Raw genomic sequence first — 20,428 nt, forward strand, 5'->3', positions numbered from 1 at the left:
GGAAAATAGTCTGAAAGCTGTACTAAGCTATTCAGTTGGCTGGTGGCATCTCTAATTTGGGCCCCAGGGAGGCAGCAAACTTCTCTGAAAAGGTGGTCTGGTCTCTGTTCTTATGAATAGAGGACAAAATAGCAAACACTGTACCACTGGGGAAACATGTTGGGTAAGCACATGTCAAAATCAGATGTGCCCCTCCCATCTCCACCCAGAAAATACACAAACAAAAACTCGCTGAGAGATCAAGCAGAGTGAAATTCAGAAGGGTGACGGCTAAAGATAAGTAATGGATTCTGTAGGAGCAACAATTAAGTTAGATGATTTAGGTGGGGAAAGATGGAGATATAGGCTATAAAATAATAAGAGACCTGGAGAAGGTAAATGGGGAATGATCATCATCTTGAATTCAAAAGCAACTGAATACATTCACTGATGAATGGATGATCCCTGGCCTCAGTCGTCATGAATTACTTCATTCCAAAGAAACTGTCACTGATAGTGCCTGAACCATGGAGTATCCAAAATGGGAGGAAGAGGTATCACTACGTTTGTCCTATCCTCTATTGCTTTTTCCTAGGCATGTGCTGTTGTCAAAAAGGATGTCAGGCTAGGAGTATCTTTGTTCTGACCCAGTATAGCTCTTCTAACACGCTGATTCAGCCTGGCTGTATGTAACTGTTCCACAGGTGATCCTTTCCAGCCAGGCTTGCTGCTGGCTTCTAGTAGTGGCCTTTTTTCATGCTTGTACATCAACCTGAGAAGATAACAAAATGTGTCAGTCCCCTATCGTGTTTGTCAGGTGAAGCTGTCTTCTGTCATGCGTTTCTCCACTTCTCTTCCCAAATTCATTCTTCCAGTTAGAAGAGAAGAAAGAGCGAATAGTAGGCAGCCACCTTTTAGTTGGCAGAAAGAAGGGAAGCATGCTTCTAGACTTGCTTCTAGAGTTTTCTTGTAGTAATGGCTGCCTTTGTCTGTCTGTCTGGTTTCTTAAGGAGCTGGTAGAAAAATAACACTACCATTCTGAATTTGGAAATTCCCATTTGTGCTGGAAGAGATACACTTGCTTTTCAACAGTTCTTTAGAACAAAGATGTTCTTTTTCATAAAACATCCTACTGGCTCTGGCTGCCTGTCAGTTTAACCATTGATCTGTTGTCATGAGAGGCCAGTTTCATCTCCAGTAATCTACCATTCCTCAGTCAGTTGTCTTACTGCTTTTTAATAAGCATATGGCTAAAGAATATGTAATACCTCAGCATATTCTTTAGTGTGCTTAAGCACTTTGGTATTGTATTGGCTAATACTGTGTGAAAATGCTCCTTAGACTGGAGAACATTTGCCTAGCTATTTCTTCTGAGGAGGAGGTTTTACACAGTAAAGGAAAGCTTAGTGTTACTCACTTCATCTCTTGGATGTCTGGGATGGTGCTGGGCAGATCCCAAAGGCTGTCTGTCTTCTTGAAGATACATAATTGGAAAAAACTGGAGAAAAGAAGGGGAAAATTGGCATGGGTTTTGTTTTATGGGTTTTGGGTGTTTGTGGTTGTTTTTTTGGTTTTTTTTTTTAAGTAGTCATCGTAACTTGAAGTTTGTCATTACAAACAGGAAGGTGGAAGATATTTTTAGATGAGAATGAGACTTGCACATGTTGCCTAGTTGACAGGTAGGATATTTTGCTTATTTTTTGTAAAACAATATCTAGTTCTCAGAATATTCTTCATCTTTTACATTTTATAAAAGTTGTGACTGTTTGCAGAAAGTGAAACTAAAGGCTTAGGAAGGTGGCAGGATCAGCTGGTGAACAGACTGACAGAAACAGGATTAGGGCTGTTGTTTTCTGAATCTCTGTTCCTGGGTGGTATCCCCTCTCTTAACAAACCCAGTACTACATACTACTACATCTGGCAGCTGAGTTTTTACCGTAGTGTTCAGAGTAAATTAAACAGGTCCACTCAGAGAAGAGGAGGATTGCCAAAGTAACCAGTTGTGTTCCTTGAGCAACTTTGGTTCTGTCAGGTTTTTAGTCTCAAGGAAGGAATTTCTATACCACAATTAAGCTATGTGAAGCAAAAGTCATCATTCCAAACAGGGAAATGGACTTGAGAAAATAAAAAATTTGGCTCTATACGTAATAGATAGTGTGTTCTTATGAGCTGGAATGTACTTTGCACATGGAGGAGACAATGGAGCGGGCTATCATGGCTGGTATGAATGAAAGCTTCCACAGTTTTACACAAGACCTACGAACTGTCTCCTGCAGATGAGCTCTAGCATTATGATAGTTGGCTTTCTTTTGCCATGCTCGTTGAAGAAGTCAGTGTTTGGTCTGACAGTTTGCTTTAGTGGGTATCTCAGTAGTAGACACAGAGCCACTAGCTATTGAGAATGGAGTTCTGTGAACAGAAGACATCTTCTGCCTAAAATTTAACTAGATGTGTTGTACATAGTACAGCATAGGGCAAAATACAGTTGGTATCAGCCTCACTGAGAAGATGGTGTCATAGTATGTATGGAAATGAGCCAGTTGAGGACACAAGATCCAGAATAACTTTGCTGTCCAAACACAGTGCTAGAACAGGCTGTAACTCAGTGTTCTTGAAGCTCAGTCTTACTGATGAGTGGTTAGACAACATGATGAGCCACCAAATGAAGTCAGACTCCATTTGACAGCATCTTTCCTTGTTCCTGCTTCACATACCCTTGCAACTCCTTGTGTGTTAAATCTTGCACTTCTCTGACCCCTTAGGAAGACATTACTGCATTATGAGGTGAAAATTAGTGCAGCCAAAAAGAACTGCTGACAAAGGTGCCTGCTGATCCTCAGTGCTGGCATAAGGATGTGTGCAATAAGGGCAGCCCTCAATAGTCCAGAGTTGTTAGATTGGCTCAGCTGGCTTATTGCATCACAGAGTTGCACTTGTAACTGCGTTTTCAGAAGTCAGAGTCTTGGAAGCACTAGGAACTGTGGAGAATAATTTATCTTCACTGTGATATGCAAGGTAATGAAGTGGGAGGGCAAGGAGGATGGGCAGAAGGGGGCAACCTAAAAACACTCCTGAACTTTGCAGAGCTTACCACCCCAGCCCTGAGTACTAGCTGAACTTGAACAAGAGCTGTCTTGGCAATAAGGATCCTTTAGTCTAACAACAAAAGAAAATACAAAAATATGCCCAGTATGACTTGTATTTTAACATTTCAGTTAAGTACAGAAGTAGTGACTACCAGAAATAGAAAGGTTTCAGAGTCATTGTAGCATCTGAAAATTTTCACTTCAGTTGAAGGGCTGAAAGTATCTTCTGTATTTGCCATGAAGAATCCACAAAAATTTATTGTTGTCATTGCCAGTCTGACATAACTGTCAAGGTTAGTGACTGAAAAGGCTGTTAAATCAAAAACCTTTCAAAATGATTTTGCCTTCCCTAGTATTGTAAGAGGCCTGTGATTTCTGAAGGTAGTTCTTACATCCTAATAACTGAAATTCAATTGAAATTCAGAAGAACTAAGCCAGTTCTTCTAACATTGCATTATCATTTCACACAATAATGGAATCACTGAGGTTGGAAGAGACCTCTTGAGATTATCTAATGCAACTCCCCTGCTCAAGCAGTTTGCCCAGGCCTGTATCTGGTCATGTTTTAACAACGGACACTCTACAACATTTCTGGGCAACATATCCAGTCCTGTCCCTGTCCTGTTCCAGCTTCCCAGTTGACATGAGGTTTGGCTGAAGACAAGCCTTTTAGTGTGTCCTTTTGTCATTTAGGGGAAGAAGTTAGGTATTGTAGCTTCCCATGCAAAACAATTGATTGCATATTGGACTAGAAGCTGTAAAAGCTGGAGTGGATCCCAAGGATAAGCTGTAACCAGATGATGTAAGGGGCTTCCACAGTCTTGTAAGGAAAAGCTCTTTACTGTGTCTGATGCCACCCTGTGCAGTGGGGATCTTCAGCCTTTCAAGAACATTGTACAAGTCTGTTTTTTTTCCCCGGAATTGGTTACTTTGCATGCATATTCAACAGCTTGGTAGCTTAAACTCTGTTGCTTTCAGAGGCAGCTACTTGGAAGAGCAGGGAGGAGTGGTGCGTTAATGTTGAAGCAGCACCTCACCATTGCCTGGGGAGAGCTGTACTGTAGAATGATTGGCAAAAACAGTGGGACCTGGAGTTGTAGTGGCCACCTCTGACAGAGAAAAGACACTGTTGGCCAAATGTATGGATGCAAGGTACTGTTGGTCAAAGCCAGGAATACCTTCCTCACTGCTTTGAGCTCCAGCTTGCTGGGAGTTGAACTTCATGTACTATTGAGGAAAGTCAGGTAGATGAGAGCTGCCTTCACACTGAAGCATTTGTCTAAGGTGCCTGTCAGCAAAATGTGTCTGTGTGCAGTCTATGGTACATATGCCATGGTAGCTAGCTTCTGTGTTGCATATTTAAATTTGATCTGAAAGAATTAATGCATCACACTTTGATGAATTGTTCTCACTGAATCAAGTGATAGTTCTGATCAGTGTGTTTTAGAGCAGTCTTTGAGGACCTGTTTGATACCAAGAATCATGGAGCCAGACTTTTCCTGTTTGCCACATATGATGAGACTCTGTCACTGACATTAAATGCCAACTTCCACTGCACGTTTCCTTTCCTTGCTTTGCAGAAGAATGGCAGAAAATAGCTGTGTATGCTAGTTGTGAATGTAACCTTGAAAGTGATGGATACTTTCTTTGACTAGAAACTCTCATTTCAAGGAAGTGTTTCTCCACTTCCTTCCTGGAAGGTATCGATGCTCTAGTATCTGCTCTTTGATCATCACTGTACACACAGTTAAACAAGACTTGATCTTATCTTGGTCATGCTGGCATCACAAAGTGGATCCTTTCTTTTGATTGTATATATTAGTGTAGTGGTTTACTTGAACGTTGTCAAGCACACATATACAAAGCTTTTGTCCTAGCAACACATACAGGAGCATGTCTGCCTTCATCCCCTCTATATGTGTATGTCAAAATGAGTGGATTTGCTCTTCTTTTGCATTCCACTTGACTTAGTTGCAGTGTCAGTATTTATCTTGGTAGTATTTTTTTTATTTGAAGCTTTATTATTTTGGGCTCCAGATTTTAATTTTTAAGAGCTCCCTCTGTTACTCAGGCCCAGGGCAAACATGTTTTTCTTTTTCTTCTGTGTAGAATGACTTCAGTCTCTGTTGTCCTGATAATACATTCTGACAGCTGTTGACTCTGCTTTGTGCTCTGTAACAGAGAGGTGACAGCAGGTGTGTTGTGCTTTCAAGGCAGGCCTGCCAGCCATACTAATGGGAACTACCTTGCAGGCAAATCTATAAACTCAACTGGAAACAAAGCTGAGATATTTGTGCTAAAGAAAGGGTGGCTGTTTTGAAGTACTGCTCACAAGTGAAGCTGTTTGCTTATAATTAAAGGTTTCTGTAGTTTTGTGTGTCCTTGAAGGTGTCTTGGCCATAGCACTGTCTGGAGGAGTCTGTTGGATCATGAACATTAACTTCTATGCAAGAAATAGTAGCCTACTGATGTCCACCTGAGCTTATTTATACTGAAGTAAGCTGAAACAACTTACTGAAATAGCATTTTTCTGTATCTAAATGGTTTGCTCAGTCAGCATCTACAGTCCCTTCAAAACAGAGCTTCAATGCCTAGAAAACCTTAGAGCTATTATTGGACTTAAGAGGCTTAGAGGTCTCTAAGGATCTTCTCTCTTTAGCCTGCTGCCAGTCTTTAGCGTGTAAGGTTTAACAGTCCTGTCAGCTAAAATTTATTAATATCTGTTGCAGCACTAGTTAAAAAGAACTAGCTAAGAGAAAGGGTGCATAAAGGTAGACCTCTGCATCCAGCTTATTTCAGGATGAACTGCCATACATTCCAGCACAGCCTTTTCAACCGGATTGTTGTCCTGATACTGCCAAGTGTTTTCTGGAGTTTCCTTGGCTGGTCATTTAAACAAATTCCTCGATCTTGTGCATGTACACTTGGGACATCCTTATCAATTCCTCTGTATCTAGGATGTCATTACCTGCCAAGGTGGTATGCCCTGATTTTTTCTCTGGGCCACTTGATATACTTTGGTCTCTTGACGGTATATCAAAGGCCTTGCAAGGCTTTGATAAGTTTTTGTTTGTTGTTTTTTTTTTTTTAACCAAGCTCCTTTCTTCACCTGTGGTTCAAGAGGCCCAGTAGGATTCCTGATACCAGAGGGTACAACGTAGATTCTTCCTGTCATGAATCATTGAAGACATCTTTGGTCCTTCTAGGTTGCATGGCCAGACATGTTTTGTCATCTCTTATATCAAGCTGACTAGCAGAGATGGTTAAGAGCTTGGTAAACGTATCACTGGTACATTGAAGTCCTTTATATGTTTGTTTATATTTTATCCTATAGTAGATATGTATTCTTTAGTAAATGGATGTCTATACGACACTACCTCTCCCCTCCCCCCAGTTAAGAGGGAATGTCTCCTTGGTTTAGTGAGCCTACTTGGAAAGACTCGAGTCTTAAAGCTTGTGGACTCATTTGCATGAATTCAGGGAGCTGATGGTTGTTAGATAGGTTTGTTTGTCTTCTCATGTCTTATTCTTGCAGAAAATATTACTACTTTGGTTTTCACTGATAAAGAAGGATTCAGACCTTGAATGCATGCCACCATGAATGCATGAGAATTCTCTCATATGGTTAATATTTTTTTTATATTTATGAAAACTATTTCCATTGTGGCAATTTTAGATAGCATGCGTGCTATCGTTCATGGAAGTTGACCAAGACCTATTCCCAAGAACAGTTTGATAGCTTGCTTTTGCACCAGTCTAAAAAATGTAATGCACAGCAAGTGTATGGAAATGCACTTGTGTAGTAACCCTTAGGTGGTTTTGCTGACTCTCTCAACTCAGATCATCATGTGGCAATTTGGGCTGAGTGTGAAGAGGTGCACATAGGAGAAAATACATGGTTCTTGACACAGTAATGGCCATTTTTTCCAGTTTTTTCAATGTATTGTAACTAAATGTTCTTGTCTTGTTAATATTATCTTGATAATGAGTGACACGTATTATTCTTGTTATGTAAGATAATACTTAAAGTAGTCTTCATTATGCTTCCATTGTATGTTGCTAAGACAGAACAGCAAAGAATAACTTTAGCAAGGTTTATGAAGTTCTGATGGGTATGGACATCAATATCATAAAGGTAAATACTACCCCTGAGTAGTAGCAAGTAATTCAACTACTCAATGTTTTGTTCATTGATCTGCTTCTGAAAAGGACTTTGATGTGATGTGGGCCCAGGAAATGGATGAGAGTTGTTTCCTCCAGGGAAGGAACATCAAGGTGGAGCTACATAAACCTTAATAACTTCCTTTATTGCAGTTGTTCTTGCTTTGGAACCAAAGTGAAAACACTGAGAGCTTTTGTTATCTCAATTCTACATAGATATTCCTGCTAAGCTACAGTTAGGTTGATCTAGGTTGAAACTGCATAGCTTCAGGAAGTGGAATTTTACTGTGAGTTTGTTTCTACAGTTCTCAAAATGTGCTTTCAAGGTTGTGACTTCAGACCATGTGCGATGCTTATTATTGAACTTAGCAAAGGGTAGAGACATGTGGACTGGCAAAACATCTGGGTCTGGCGGGAGGCTGTGGGCATGGTTTAAAATGGCCTAATCAAATTTATTTTTTATGAAATTTATTATAAGATCCAGAAATTTCTTCCTTCATCTCAGAACTTTTTTAAAGAAAAAATAATTCCCTGAGCATGACAGCAGATAGCCTTTACAACACTGCCTGACAGGTGTCCTCTTGTTTCTGAAGTATACAATCAAATCCCGTTTCCCTAAGTAAACTGAGACAGAAACTTTTGTTTGTGATATAGTTACCTGTGTGGAAGATCGGGGGGGTTAGAGTGCAAAAGACCTAAGTTTGTGGAGTGTGTCATCATCTTCTGGTCCTTCTAGGAGAAAAGAGAGACTGTACTTCTTTGGAAGCAAGCCCGAGTTGTATTGCATAGATTAGATATTTGCCCTGTACTGGTGTAGTCATATGTGTTTGGTATCCTTCAAAATGGAGGAGGAAGCATTACAAGAATACTACCCTGTAGTAACTGCCTCAAGCTTAGTTCCCTGTGGATGTCCACTTCAAAGTCTGTATAAAATGCGGGTTATAAAAATGTAATTGGCAAAATTATTTAGACTTAGAGATGCAACTGATTATTGACTCTACTTTTTGTTTTCCAAGGTGGAGAAAGTACACAGGGGTGATCAGGTGGATGGGCTTCTTTATCCTGCTAAGAAAATACCACCGACAGCAAAAAGTGATACAGAGCAAGAAAAGGCATCTCAGAATGTTCCTTCTTCAAAAGCAGACCCTTCATTAAAACCAAATATGGAGACCATGCCTGCATCACTTAGTAGTGACTTCAAGCAGAAAGTTGTTAACATCTTGCTGAAGTATTCCAGTGGTCTTTGGGCTAATGCACTTCCCAAATTGTACCAAGACACTTACCAAGTAAAATTTCCAGAAGACATTCTGAATAATCTAGAGTTGCTCTCAGATGTATGTATAGTGGACTATGTATCTGAAGTCCCCAGAAAGGCCATCCTCTATGCTAAACCCCAAAGATGCATTGATGAAAATCTGAATGTCAATGAGAAAGTGCAGAGGCATGATGGTGTGAGGGCCACAGCTGAACAACAGTATGAAGAATCCAAGGGCCAGTATCCAGAGAACATAACTGTTCCTCCTCTAACCATTCCATCAGAAGGATCTGTGTCCGTCATGGTGTTAGAACTGAAAAACACTAATGAGGTCCTAATTAGGCAAGTTTGTACTTCAGAATCTCTTTTTTGCTTTATTTATAAACCCATGTATTCATATTGTGCAGGTCTGCCATAAGAGAACAGATAACAGGAGGTTGCAGGACTTTGTTATTTACTTATTTTGATAATGAAACTTAAGAATCCTTTCGTTTGTGTGCTTAAATGCAAATTTTCTGAAACTTTTTCTGTTCTGAGCTGATCAGTTCTATCATTAGCTTGTCTGAGAATCAAAGCAGATTTGACTTGCCGTTGGAAGACTTTTTAAAATAACCCTGCTATAACACATAGTACTATTCAGATACTGCTGCAATACTTATTAAAATATTTTTTACTTCTATAACTGATTTACTACTAATGATATGTGACTTTAGTGTGTTCAGATTACACTGCAGTTTTCACTTTTGGGAACAGATGACCTTCTATCCAACAATAAACTACTAGTACTTCTTGGTTTGGTTGCTAATCAGCCCAGCCTTAGAGGACAGTGTAAGAAGTGGATTGTAGTGGCTATCTTACGTATATGTTACTGTACTGTTTCAGGAAATAACGTGGTAAGCTTTCTATACTTCAGTGTTGGGATAAAACACACAAATCCTCGCAGTTCTTTAAAACTTAAAAAAAACAACCAACCAAACAAAAAAACCCAAACACTTTTTATAGAGGATATTTCACTTTGAAAATTATTTCAAATCAAGCCTAATCTTAAAAAGTCACTTCACAGGATGAATTGACAAACTGTGTGGTAATACACTATATTGACAGCTCTCTTTTTTTTCCCACTAGTTTCTGCAGTTTCAGCTTTCATTAGATAGTTTCACTCATTGTCAGAGGTCCTGATTAGGATCGAAATAAGTATGTGTGCAGTTTACTTACAGGTCCTTTCACCATGAAACTAATACCCTGTTCCTCATTTCTGGTTGGCAATATTCAACACACTAGCCTTAAGGCTGAAATTGAGATATCCTTTTTCTCTCTAGCTATTGGTAATATATTAGACTACTCAACCTTGAACTTTCTTTATGTGTCAGTCCACCATTTTAGTTCCCTGAAGTCATGTCATCTTAATGGTTGATAATCTGTAGTGAAAATACCCATACTTGGGGGTTATGAGAGAAATTCTCATTTGAGAATGTTGCCATCTTTGTTTTAGCGGCTAGCACCATTCCTATATTGTGCTTTTTCTCAGATAAGCTTTTTTTGTACATTGCTTATACATATATTTTGTATACTGGTCTTACCACAAAGCATAATTTAAGGCAAGATTCTTCATCCATTATTAACATTTGTACTATCTCCAGCTGGACGAGTCAATCATTTCAGCAAAGAAGACACAGCTGGAATTTGTAAGTGAGCCTAAGCTTAAAAAAAGAAACCACAGGAGGAAGAATTACATCAAAGAAAAGAGAGGCTTTATGGTTTAGGTTGTTCCTGTGAGAGCTCTGTTTGAATTTAGTCTAAGACATGAAAGATGATGCAGATGAATAGTGCCAGGAAAGACAGCCAATTTAAGACATGTAATAATCTGTACATAGAGATACTGAAACAGTTAGACATGATGCATATTGCATGTTTTGTATTGGGAAAAGCAGGAACAAATTATCTGTCTCTTACTTCCAGCTTGCTATGCAGGTGGGACTTAACTGCAAAACTTTCTCCTTCTCACTGTACACCTTTTAATTCTGGCAGCATTGATAACTTGCTCTGTGTGTGGAGTAACAAATCTTAGCTTTCTAATCTGTTATTTTAAGTGTGTTTCCACTAATTATTTGGGGTAATACTTCAAGTCCCATGGATTAAACTACTGAATGACACTGATGAGCTGAGGGTGATTACATTAAAATTTCTCTAAAGAAGCAGTTCCCAAATTTTGGACCATGGTTCTTGGACAATATTAAAGTTTCTAAATTTGTCAGCTCTGTGGAGGTACGTGGTGGTGATTAGTGGTTTCTTGGCCCTAGATACAGAAATGACTACTTAGGGTTATCTGTGTACTTCATGGGCAAGGTCATTTATCTTCAAGATGAAACTAGTCCTGAAGGGAATAGGAAGGAAACAATGCATGGACTCACCTTTCCCGTGCACGTACTAGCAGTCGCTTTCTCCTGATCTACACAAGAACTGCAGCGGCTATTGGTTGATGTTGATTTTTGCAGGATCAATAAAATCAAGATTCCTCTTTCTGTCTTGGGGATGGAGCAATATCCCTTTACTTTCTTGGTATGTGGCTAAGTGTTTAAGACAAAGCTGGAAGGTTTGGTGCTATTTCAATTTTGAGACGTGATACAATTCTGTAAGAATTCTGATGTAGTCAGAATGAAAGCGAGGTGATAGAAACACTCCTAGATATTCGCTATATATCTACAACAGCGTGACTGAAGGCAGAGATGGTATACTAGCTGCTGCATTTGAATTCTCACAAGAAATAATTAACTATCACCTTTTATTCTCAACTGCCTTGAGTTTCTGTGCTACAGCTCAGATACTTTTTTTCCTCTTCTTTTATCTTTCTGAATAGACAAAATTTTATAGCTTGTTTCACTATGGAAGCATACTCCTCTGTTCATTTCACAATGACGCAGCAAGCTTTACTTGACATGTGAATTGGTTCCAGTTGAGACTAAGAATGTTGCTGAATGCACACTTGCAGTGTCTGGCCACCTGCACATAGATTAGTCTCTAGCACGCCTTTTTTAGGTTGCTTTCCAAGATTCTTTTCTAAAGAATATGAAAAATAATTTTTCAGTTGGCTTTGAGCAGCCAAAATCTTCTTCAGTATGATGCTTGCCTACTACCAGAAAATAGTGACTGAGGCAGGAAATTCTGAAAGATTCTTTCTCTTAGGATACTCCTAGTGTCTGTTAAGTATCTTTATGAAACAAATGTTAAGAAATAAACTTTTAAGTAGCACATGCGTGCCTTTCGCCCCACTCCATGTCCGTTATGAAGTAGATGAGTGCTTACATAGAAACAAAAGGGCTATCATTCTGAAAAGTAATATATAACTGGAGGGTGAGGTAGCAGGCTGTCTTTAGGAACGTGAGGGTTCCCTGGAATGTGATCAGATTTAACTTAATCTTTCTAACAAAGTTAGCATAGTATGTCATAGTACAGTATCTGCACTAATCCTAGGCATATACCAGACCTTCAGAATAAACCTAGATTTTTATAGGATGGTAATCTAAACTGTGTGGCAGAAATAAGCAGTATTAATCACTCTATGAAACAAGTTAAAACAATAGCTACTCGTACAAATTTGGGAATAAGCTTTCCTTTTGTCTGCTCTAATCTGACTTGTTTCTGAAGCATTCAGAACTTCTCATTTGGAGTTTTCAGTAAGTTTATATACTTTATTAAAGAAGATCTATGCAACACAAACTGCTTCAGTATGAACCATTAGGTCAGTAGCCTAATATCAGGATTGTTCTTGAAGGCTGAGAGTAAACAGCTCATGGTTTGACAGCTGATTTGTAAAGTTATTTTACATGCCTTGTTTTTGATCAACCTTACTGAAAACCTGATTAAGCTGATGTTTGTTAATGACAGAGTAACTTCAGAGATGACGTATTAGTTCTCTTTTATACTTGGTCCCAGATACTACTCAGCTCTTGTGGTCAAGTTGCTCTACATGATTGTAATAATCAAGGAAGAGTTCTTACTAAAAATCTAGTTGAGCATGTTAGATTATACACTGCTGGACCACATTTAGCTGTCAACAAAAGTACTAAATTTTATGTCAGTTACTTTTCTGTAGCCCTGTTAATGGGAAAAGAGTTTGGATACTGATGTGCTTAGAAAATGTATATATCCATGATTTACTCATATTCATATATGCATATAAATGTTCTTAGGTTTTTATTCAGCTTTTTGAAGTTGCATCCTAACTCTTGTGGTGTTTTGGTTTTTTTTTTATAAAATACTGTAGGTATGTGGGCAAAGATTATTCTTCTGCCCAGGAACAAATGGAAGATGACATGAAAGCATACTATAGTCAGAATTGTACAGTATCACTAGCTCAGTCTCTGAGCATTGGGCAACTTGTTGCAGTACACGCTGAAGAAGACGCCTGGTTGCGTGCTCGGATAATTTCTCTAGAAGACAACAGAATAAAGGCAAGCAATTACTTCTTTTGGCACTTGGAGAAAGACTTGAAACAATCTTGTTTTTTAGATACACAGTCAATTCCTAAATATGCTTCATTAACATTTTCTCCTTTCTTGCCCTGAAGTACTTCTATTTTCAATTATATGAGAAGCTTAGACTTTTTTGAAGTTATGTGATTGCTAAAATTAAATGGTCTTTCAGGTTTTTTTTTCCATAAATAGTTTGAGTTTTGGGATTTTGGTTTGGGTTTTATATGGGACTGGGACCTATAGCACTTTTGTACTGAAAATGTACCTTTGATAGTCTCAGAAGGAATAGGTGCAGTAGCACTATTTGGAGTGGGACAGAGGAAGGGAAAGGGAAGAACAAAATTCACTTGCTGATAGATCTTGTTTGAAGTCTGGTACTGAAGTATCTATTACATGCACTAAATAGCAAGACAAGGAGAAGGATATACTTGTGTTCCCTTCCAGGCAGATCTGGTATTCTGGGAGTTATATGTAATGTGCATTTTAGTTAAACCCTTTTGAGATTAACTCCTCTGTTAAACTTTTCCTGGGCCAAGCAGACTCTTCTTGCAATCTGCAGTGAAACTAGAACACATGATAGAACTGTAAAAGCAGTTTCAGACTTCTCAATTATTTCTTGTCTAGTCAAACATTAATGAATTATACCTTTTTATTTTTTGTTTCTTCCCCCAGTTAGGTGACTTTTTACTCAAGTCTGCTTAACATACTTCTAAAGTTAATCAATTTCATAAATATTTAAATAGCACATGTATTAGAATTGAGGTTTTCTGAAAGTTAGTGTGATACCCTTCAGCTGGAACTTGGAGGGGGGTGTCAGAACTCAGTTTTGTGAAAGATTGTTGGGTTTAGAGAAGTGGCAAGGACATTGGTAGCAAGCTTGCCTCTGATTTCTCTCTAGCTAAAGCTGTCAGCCAAAAGAAGGTTACTGCTTCATTGCAGCATTTGCTGATTATCCTCTGACACAGTGTTCCGACTCCCTTTTCAGTGTTTGGTATGCAGACATTTTGCATGAGAGAGTTTAGAAAAAAGTTGTAAAAAGCCCTGTCAAAGCCTTCTTTCTCTCACTTTAGCTCCAATTATTTGCTGCCAACCAGCAGTTTCCCTGCTGGTTTCCTGCATTGACTGTGGCATTTGTATCAAAGTTACTATAAGCATAAGTCAAAGTGATTCTCTTAATGCTGTAAAAACAAAAGGCAAAACATAGAATGGCACTTAAGTGGTATCTGACTTTTCAACACTTTCAAAACTTTACAAATAAAAATTGCCACTTTATTACCTTTCTTCATGTGGTTTGAGGTAATATGTGCTGAGTCCTTCCAGCACTGTTCCTATTAAGAGTTGAGAGTCTGTGGAACAGTTGGAGAGGCTGATTTTACAGAGATCTTGAGAAGAAGGCTTTCCCTGAAAACTCTGAGCATTCAAGCAGTGAAATAACATGAGATTAATGGCATTATATAGTACTAAATTAGTGAAAAGTGATTTGTCTGTGGCTGCACAGAGAATGTGGTAATTGAATAAATTTTCCCTAGACTCAGGAAAACATATTTACAATTATATTAATGATCTTACGCTTTTATTCCCTTTTCCATTATCAGGTATGCTATGTTGATCATGGCTTTAGTGAGTTTGTTGAACGCAACAGTGTGTACAAACTACAGAAACAGTTCACTTCACTGCCATTTCAAGCTGCAAAATGTAAACTGGCAGGTAAGAGAAAGACAGTGTTGACTATACAGCTTGCTGTTGCACGATTTATGGATTGAAGCGTCTCAGTCTGGATTTTTGATCCTTGTTTATAACTCTATGTATGTTAGATTTTGTGCAAGACAGCTAGTCTAAGCAGACACAGGTAGTCATGAAAAGAAGGAAAAGGAAGGAAGGATGTGAAGGAGAGTTTTATAAAGAAACCTTGATATTAGGAGACCTTGATATCCAGTATCTCTGTAATGAAGCTTAGTTGTTTCTGCACTTAGCTTGGATGTCTTTGTCCCTTTAATATACGTGAGCATAAAGAAATATAAGGAAATGTTTGCTGTTGTGTGAAGCAATGTACTAGCACAACTCCTTTTTCCACAAATGAGGCACATCTGTTGTGGCCAGGTCAGGCAATATTCCTAAATATGATCCTATTTATTTATTTTAAAGTGATCCTTCCCCTTTCAGTACTTGCATAGTTGCAGACTTCCCAGACTCTGCTGGAAGTTATTTATCTTCCTAAAACTGGTAGGCATTTCTAACTTTTAAAAAATATTTTATTTTAAATACATAAAATTGTCATGAATGAGCTTTTTGTTTGTTTGTTTGTTTGTTTAATACTTGGATGCATTCCTTTTTTCTCTACACATTTGCCTCGAGTCTTTCTGAAGAGGATCTTTTTCTCTCCCCCCGTGCCCCTCCTGAGTGTCTGTGTCGTCCCCCCCCCCCCCCATGGCTTTCTGTGTTAAAAAGGTGGAAATTAAGCAGAATGCAAGTAGGGTAGCAGTACAACTTCCCTGTTACATCCTGATTCTTGGAAAGATTCCTGTTGCGAATACGGACTCGGTAATTATTTTTCTCTTCAAATACAGTGATACATAAAAAGTATGGTGTGTCTTGCAGGACTGGAAGTCTTCTGTGATGATCCTGTCCTAGTAAAGACTGTGGAATCACAGACGTGCTCCAAGATACTTGCTGTGGAAATACTGGAAAAGAGTGATATTCCTCTTCTTGTTCTCTATGACACTTCTGGAGAAGATGATATCAACATCAATGCTACTTGTCTGAAGGCATTGTATGACAAGTCCCTTGAACTGCACCTACAGGTACCATTTTCCTGTTTTCTTCTTAATTCATTAAAAAATCATTGACTGCTAAGGTCTTGGATGGACAAAAAACAGTACTCAGAAATTTGCTAAGTTTTTTTGTGTGGTTTTTTCCCCCCTTTCTTGTCAAAATCTTACTGTTGCAGGTAGATGCACTATATACGAATGTCAGAGTAACCAGTGTTTTCTCTGACGGAAGCCTGTATTGCCAAGTGCCATCTAAAGGCTTGTCTAGACTTTCTGAAATCTTGCAGAAACTAGAAGACTACTTCCATTACAAGGTGGGTTCTATGGTGAGAGAAGTGGTGAAGTCATGTAGCCTTTCTTCAGAGTGTACCAATCATTTTCCTTGCACATAAGTTCAAGTTCCTGAGGTAGCTATAGACTATTCAAAAAGGCTATAAATTCTTTTCCTAGCTTTTTGGGGTGCATCCTTCAGCGTGAAAAGTGGCTTTTGATGCTTTCTTGTTCACAAGCTGACTCTAAGGCTTCAGTAACTACTTATAACTTTCCTTGAATAGTTAGAACAGTAACAATATGGCTCATAATGGGAAGCTTCCAGTGGAAACTGCATCAGATTGGTATAAAGCCTGTGGAGATACTGCCATGTTTTTTTTCTGGAAGTTTTACTTACATGATGGAGTTGAGGTGCGTAAAGAGCCTGGCCCACAGCACACCCTGCAAAGTGACAATAAAAGCAGTGTAACCAAGGTCTGTTCTTTTTAGCCTGGCTTCCTTGGAGATTCAATGGCTTTGATCTGATCTACTGCATATCTTGTCCTTGTACCCTTAGCTTTTTAATGTTGTGGCTAATTTCAACCAGAACTGATGTACAGGAGGCTTTTTCAAAAGTCTTAAGTTGCTTTAAAACAGGCATGTGGCAGAGAAGTCTGACATTCCACCGGCCATTTACACACACGTGCAACAACCCTTACTAGACTCAAGAGAATTTATACAAAACAGAATAAATCTTAAGAGAATCTAATTTGTTCAACATTCAACTGAGCCTTCGAAAATCAAACCATGAAATGCAGATCCTTGAAGGTCCTGTTAGAGCTGCTGCTTGTGTTTGTGCTGTCAAAGTGTTTTTAGGTGTAGAAGTTGAGATTTAGACCTGTTATGGAACACACACCATCTGGAGATACTTTATATTGAATGTGTCTCAGTTATCAAGATTCAGTTTCAAGCAAGCTAAACACTGAAGGAAGGCATATAGAACCCTGAAAGGTTTAGCAACACAAAGGCAGGCAGCCAGACAGGTATTTCAAGAGTTCAGATTTTCTGGACAGAGTGTAGGTTAAGTTCTTGTTGCCATCAAAGAGAGACCTTGACATTCAGAATCTTTTAATATCAATCTGTATATGGGGGTAAAAGAAGTGATCTTGACTTTGCAGCTTATCTTGAGGGTTTTTATTTTCCCTGAGAATTTAAACAAACTAAGGTGTTAATGGGTCTTCAAATGGAGTTTGTGACTTCAAACGGTCAGTGATTTCATAGTCTGTGTTTCCAAATGTGGCTTTTTTCCCCTGGCATTTCATACTCTCTCAGTTTCCCTGTAAGATACACAGCTTGGAATTAAAGCTTTATTGATTGGGAAAGCTTAAAACGATATGATAAGAAATGCTTCTGAGGCTGGAAAGAGACTTCATATTTGAAAAAGAGTTTTTGCTTCTCAGAACTGTTTACTCCATGTGTGGCTTTTGAAATGGTTAGTTGAGTGCCACATAGTAATAGCTCCATGCTTTTTAACTTCTGTTTTTATATTTGCAGCAGACATCTGAGTTTAATGTATCGGTACCTTTCTGTGGCAAAATCTGCTTGTTTCCTTCCAAAGGAAAATGGGCACGTGTAGAGGTAAGAAATAGTCAAAGAACAGCTACAGTTTTCCCACATAGAAATGGCTCTTCTTTTTGTTCAGCTAAACCTGAAGCCTTCATTTCTGTGAAACTTGTTATAGTGTATGTGTCACTGTTGTGTTATTAACCTCAAAATGATGCCCTTGCTTTCTTCTTTCAGATAAGAATCATTCACACTAGACGGGCACTTGATGTGCAGTTCATGGATACTGGAACAGTTGCAACTGTAAAAGTATCAGAGCTTAGAGAAATCCCACCACAATTCCTGAGAGAAGTAATTGCAATACCTCCTCAGGTATAAAGACATGTTAAAGCTAACCTATGCTAGATCTCTTGGAAGGTTTGTAGTGCTGCTATTTCAAGGTTTATGTAATGAAATTTTGTTTTGTTTAATAGCATTCAACATTGGATTGTATTTCATTGTGCATCTTTGCCTGAAATAAATCATAATGAAGGCCTATATATTGACAGGATGTTGTGCATGTGTAATGGTACTGGTTTTGCATGTTCCTCTGTCTGTTTCTGTTTGTTATACATTATTGAATGTCAGCATTAATGAAGTTTCTGTGAATAGAAACTTGTGGACTAGTTTCCATATTACTAAATTATACCTTGTGTACTTAATTCTGTTCTTAGGCTATAAAATGCTGCCTAGCAGATCTGCCTCCTAACACTGGCATGTGGACTCCAGATGCTGTACTGTGGCTGAGAGACACTGTAATGAATTGTCCTGAATTTAGCATGAAGGTAAATAGTCAAAATGCCTATGTGACTTCAAATCCGTAGGCATGTGGAAAGAGCATTGAAAGAACAACTCTACAAGCTTAACCACTCATCAGATTGATTTTTGTTACAGAAGTTTAAAAGTTTGTAGCCAAATCTTGGACATAAATTCTATACAAAGTCTTTTTCTTAGGACATTTGGCATAAAACTTACTTGCTTAAGCCTGTTAAAAGCTTCTCTTTTCCCCTCAAGAATTTAGCAACTTTCACATTAGCCTTTCAGATTTTGCTGTCCCAGTCCAAATATGCAGCTAGAGTTATTTTACCAACAGATAAAAAAGAAACACAGTTGTTAACATTTCACCACATAAAAAGATACAACTGTTGAGCACAAAATTATTTTTGTGCTTCTTGTGAGTATAGCTTTTACTCCTCCTGATCTTGGAAAGCAGCTTTATCTTTTGTTTGCTTTTTCTAATCCAGTGTGATTTAGTATGTGCTATTGTATGCTTAGAATTTCTGTTATCTTTGGGATAAAATTATTTCTGCTTGCAATGTATCATATCCAGTTTAATTAACTGAAAACACCCTTCTGAAGGAACTCTATTACTAGCTACAGACTAAACAAAGCTAATTTCCTCTTAAAAATCGGATTCCAGGTACTGTCACAGCACTTTGAAAAAGTGTTTTGTAGCTTTCCGTTACCTTTTCGCTTGCTTTAACACTGGAGACCATATAGTTAAAACATAGCTCCTGTATTGTGGGACTTACGACTGTTGCATCTGGCTTTTCTAAACACCCTCTTCCAAGATAGTTTGAGTTTGGTACTAATTTTTCCTTGTTTAAATAATAGATGACAGATGTATGCTTTAATTGTGGAAAGTTTTTATTGCTGGCTAGGAAAATCAACAGAAGAATCTGTTAAGAAATGTTATACACTTTGTCAAATTAAAATTTCAGTGCTTTATTATCAATAATGCTAGCATATCTGATGTTAAATAGGAAATATTTTTATGTCAGTGCTTGAAAATTATGCATGATAGAAACCTGGAACCTTTTTCATCTTTATTTTTTTCCCATCCTTAATTTACTAGGCTTCATCTCCCATAATGACAGGAAGAGAATTTTGAAGGATTAAGTGTTCATATGTAATAGCATTACTTAGTTGTTTAGATCTGTACGGGCACTGGCTACTGTTCTCCTGAAAACTAGAATTGTACATGCAGTACTGAGATTGAACCTGTTGAGCAGAACAAAACTCAGTTCAGGCTTTGTATTTGCTTTACGTTAGTGGAATAGCTGCAAATGCTCTTTTTAGCTGTTGTGACTTGCTTACTATCCAACAACTTCATTAACGTATTTGAGAGAACCTTGAAAATACTTCTGTGCCTATAGAATGCCATGAACTGTTGCCACTTTTCTGTTAAAGACTTTAGCCTTTTGTACAAAATCAGATGTGCATTTAATAGTTATTAACTGGAAGTTAAACTGTATTTTGTTTTCCAAGGTGGTTAAACAGGATGGTTCAAAGGGAATTGCACATGTTTACTTGTTTGCTCCAGAGAATTTCCCAGACATGGATCGTAGCATCAATCGACAGATCAAAAATGCAGACTTGTGGAAGCATCAGAAAGATGTTTTCTTGAGTGTTACACCCAGCAGGACTAGCTCCACAAAAGTGACAAGTGATGCTGTTTCAGGTCTACGGTTAACTAGTGGAAGGCTAGAGAAGAGTTTCTCTGATTCAGCCAGAGAACCCAGCAGTGCAGCGTCTCCCATTGATATGCCTCCACCTCTACCGTTGTCAAAGACTGGTGAGCTCATGGATGTCTATGTCTCAGTGGCCTGCCATCCAGGTCACTTTATTGTCCAGCCTTGGAAAGAGCTACATAATCTGGAAGCCCTAATGGAGGAAATGATCTTGTACTACAGCAGGGCAGAAGAGAAACCTGTGAACGTTGAAAAAAACAAGCTGTATGCAGCTAAAATTGAAAATCAGTAAGTAGATACTTAAATTAAAAATAAAATCTTTGAAGGCAAGCTTAGCTCTGCTAAGCTAGGCAAGCCTAGTTCTGCTTTGTCTGCATTGTTAACA

At 38.4% G+C, this 20,428-nt stretch overlaps 1 protein-coding gene across 7 annotated transcripts in view; it reads left to right on the forward strand.

The window, feature by feature from the left end:
* TDRD7 (tudor domain containing 7) overlaps positions 1-20,428 on the forward strand; it is a 49,861-nt gene that overhangs the window by 26,298 nt on the left and 3,135 nt on the right. For 6 of the 7 annotated variants that reach the window (XM_072860543.1, XM_072860537.1, XM_072860538.1 and 3 more), the window contains 9 exons: positions 8,243-8,823; positions 12,746-12,932; positions 14,549-14,660; positions 15,552-15,754; positions 15,901-16,035; positions 17,525-17,608; positions 17,771-17,905; positions 18,247-18,357; positions 19,841-20,331. In XM_072860543.1, the coding sequence (XP_072716644.1) occupies positions 8,243-8,823; positions 12,746-12,932; positions 14,549-14,660; positions 15,552-15,754; positions 15,901-16,035; positions 17,525-17,608; positions 17,771-17,905; positions 18,247-18,357; positions 19,841-20,331 (2,039 nt within the window). The remainder of the gene's footprint in view (positions 1-8,242; positions 8,824-12,745; positions 12,933-14,548; positions 14,661-15,551; positions 15,755-15,900; positions 16,036-17,524; positions 17,609-17,770; positions 17,906-18,246; positions 18,358-19,840; positions 20,332-20,428) is intronic. The other variant, XM_072860542.1, reaches the window with a different exon arrangement.

Source organism: Ciconia boyciana, chromosome 4 (genome assembly GCF_034638445.1).
Source record: "Ciconia boyciana chromosome 4, ASM3463844v1, whole genome shotgun sequence".
Taxonomy (NCBI): domain Eukaryota; kingdom Metazoa; phylum Chordata; class Aves; order Ciconiiformes; family Ciconiidae; genus Ciconia; species Ciconia boyciana.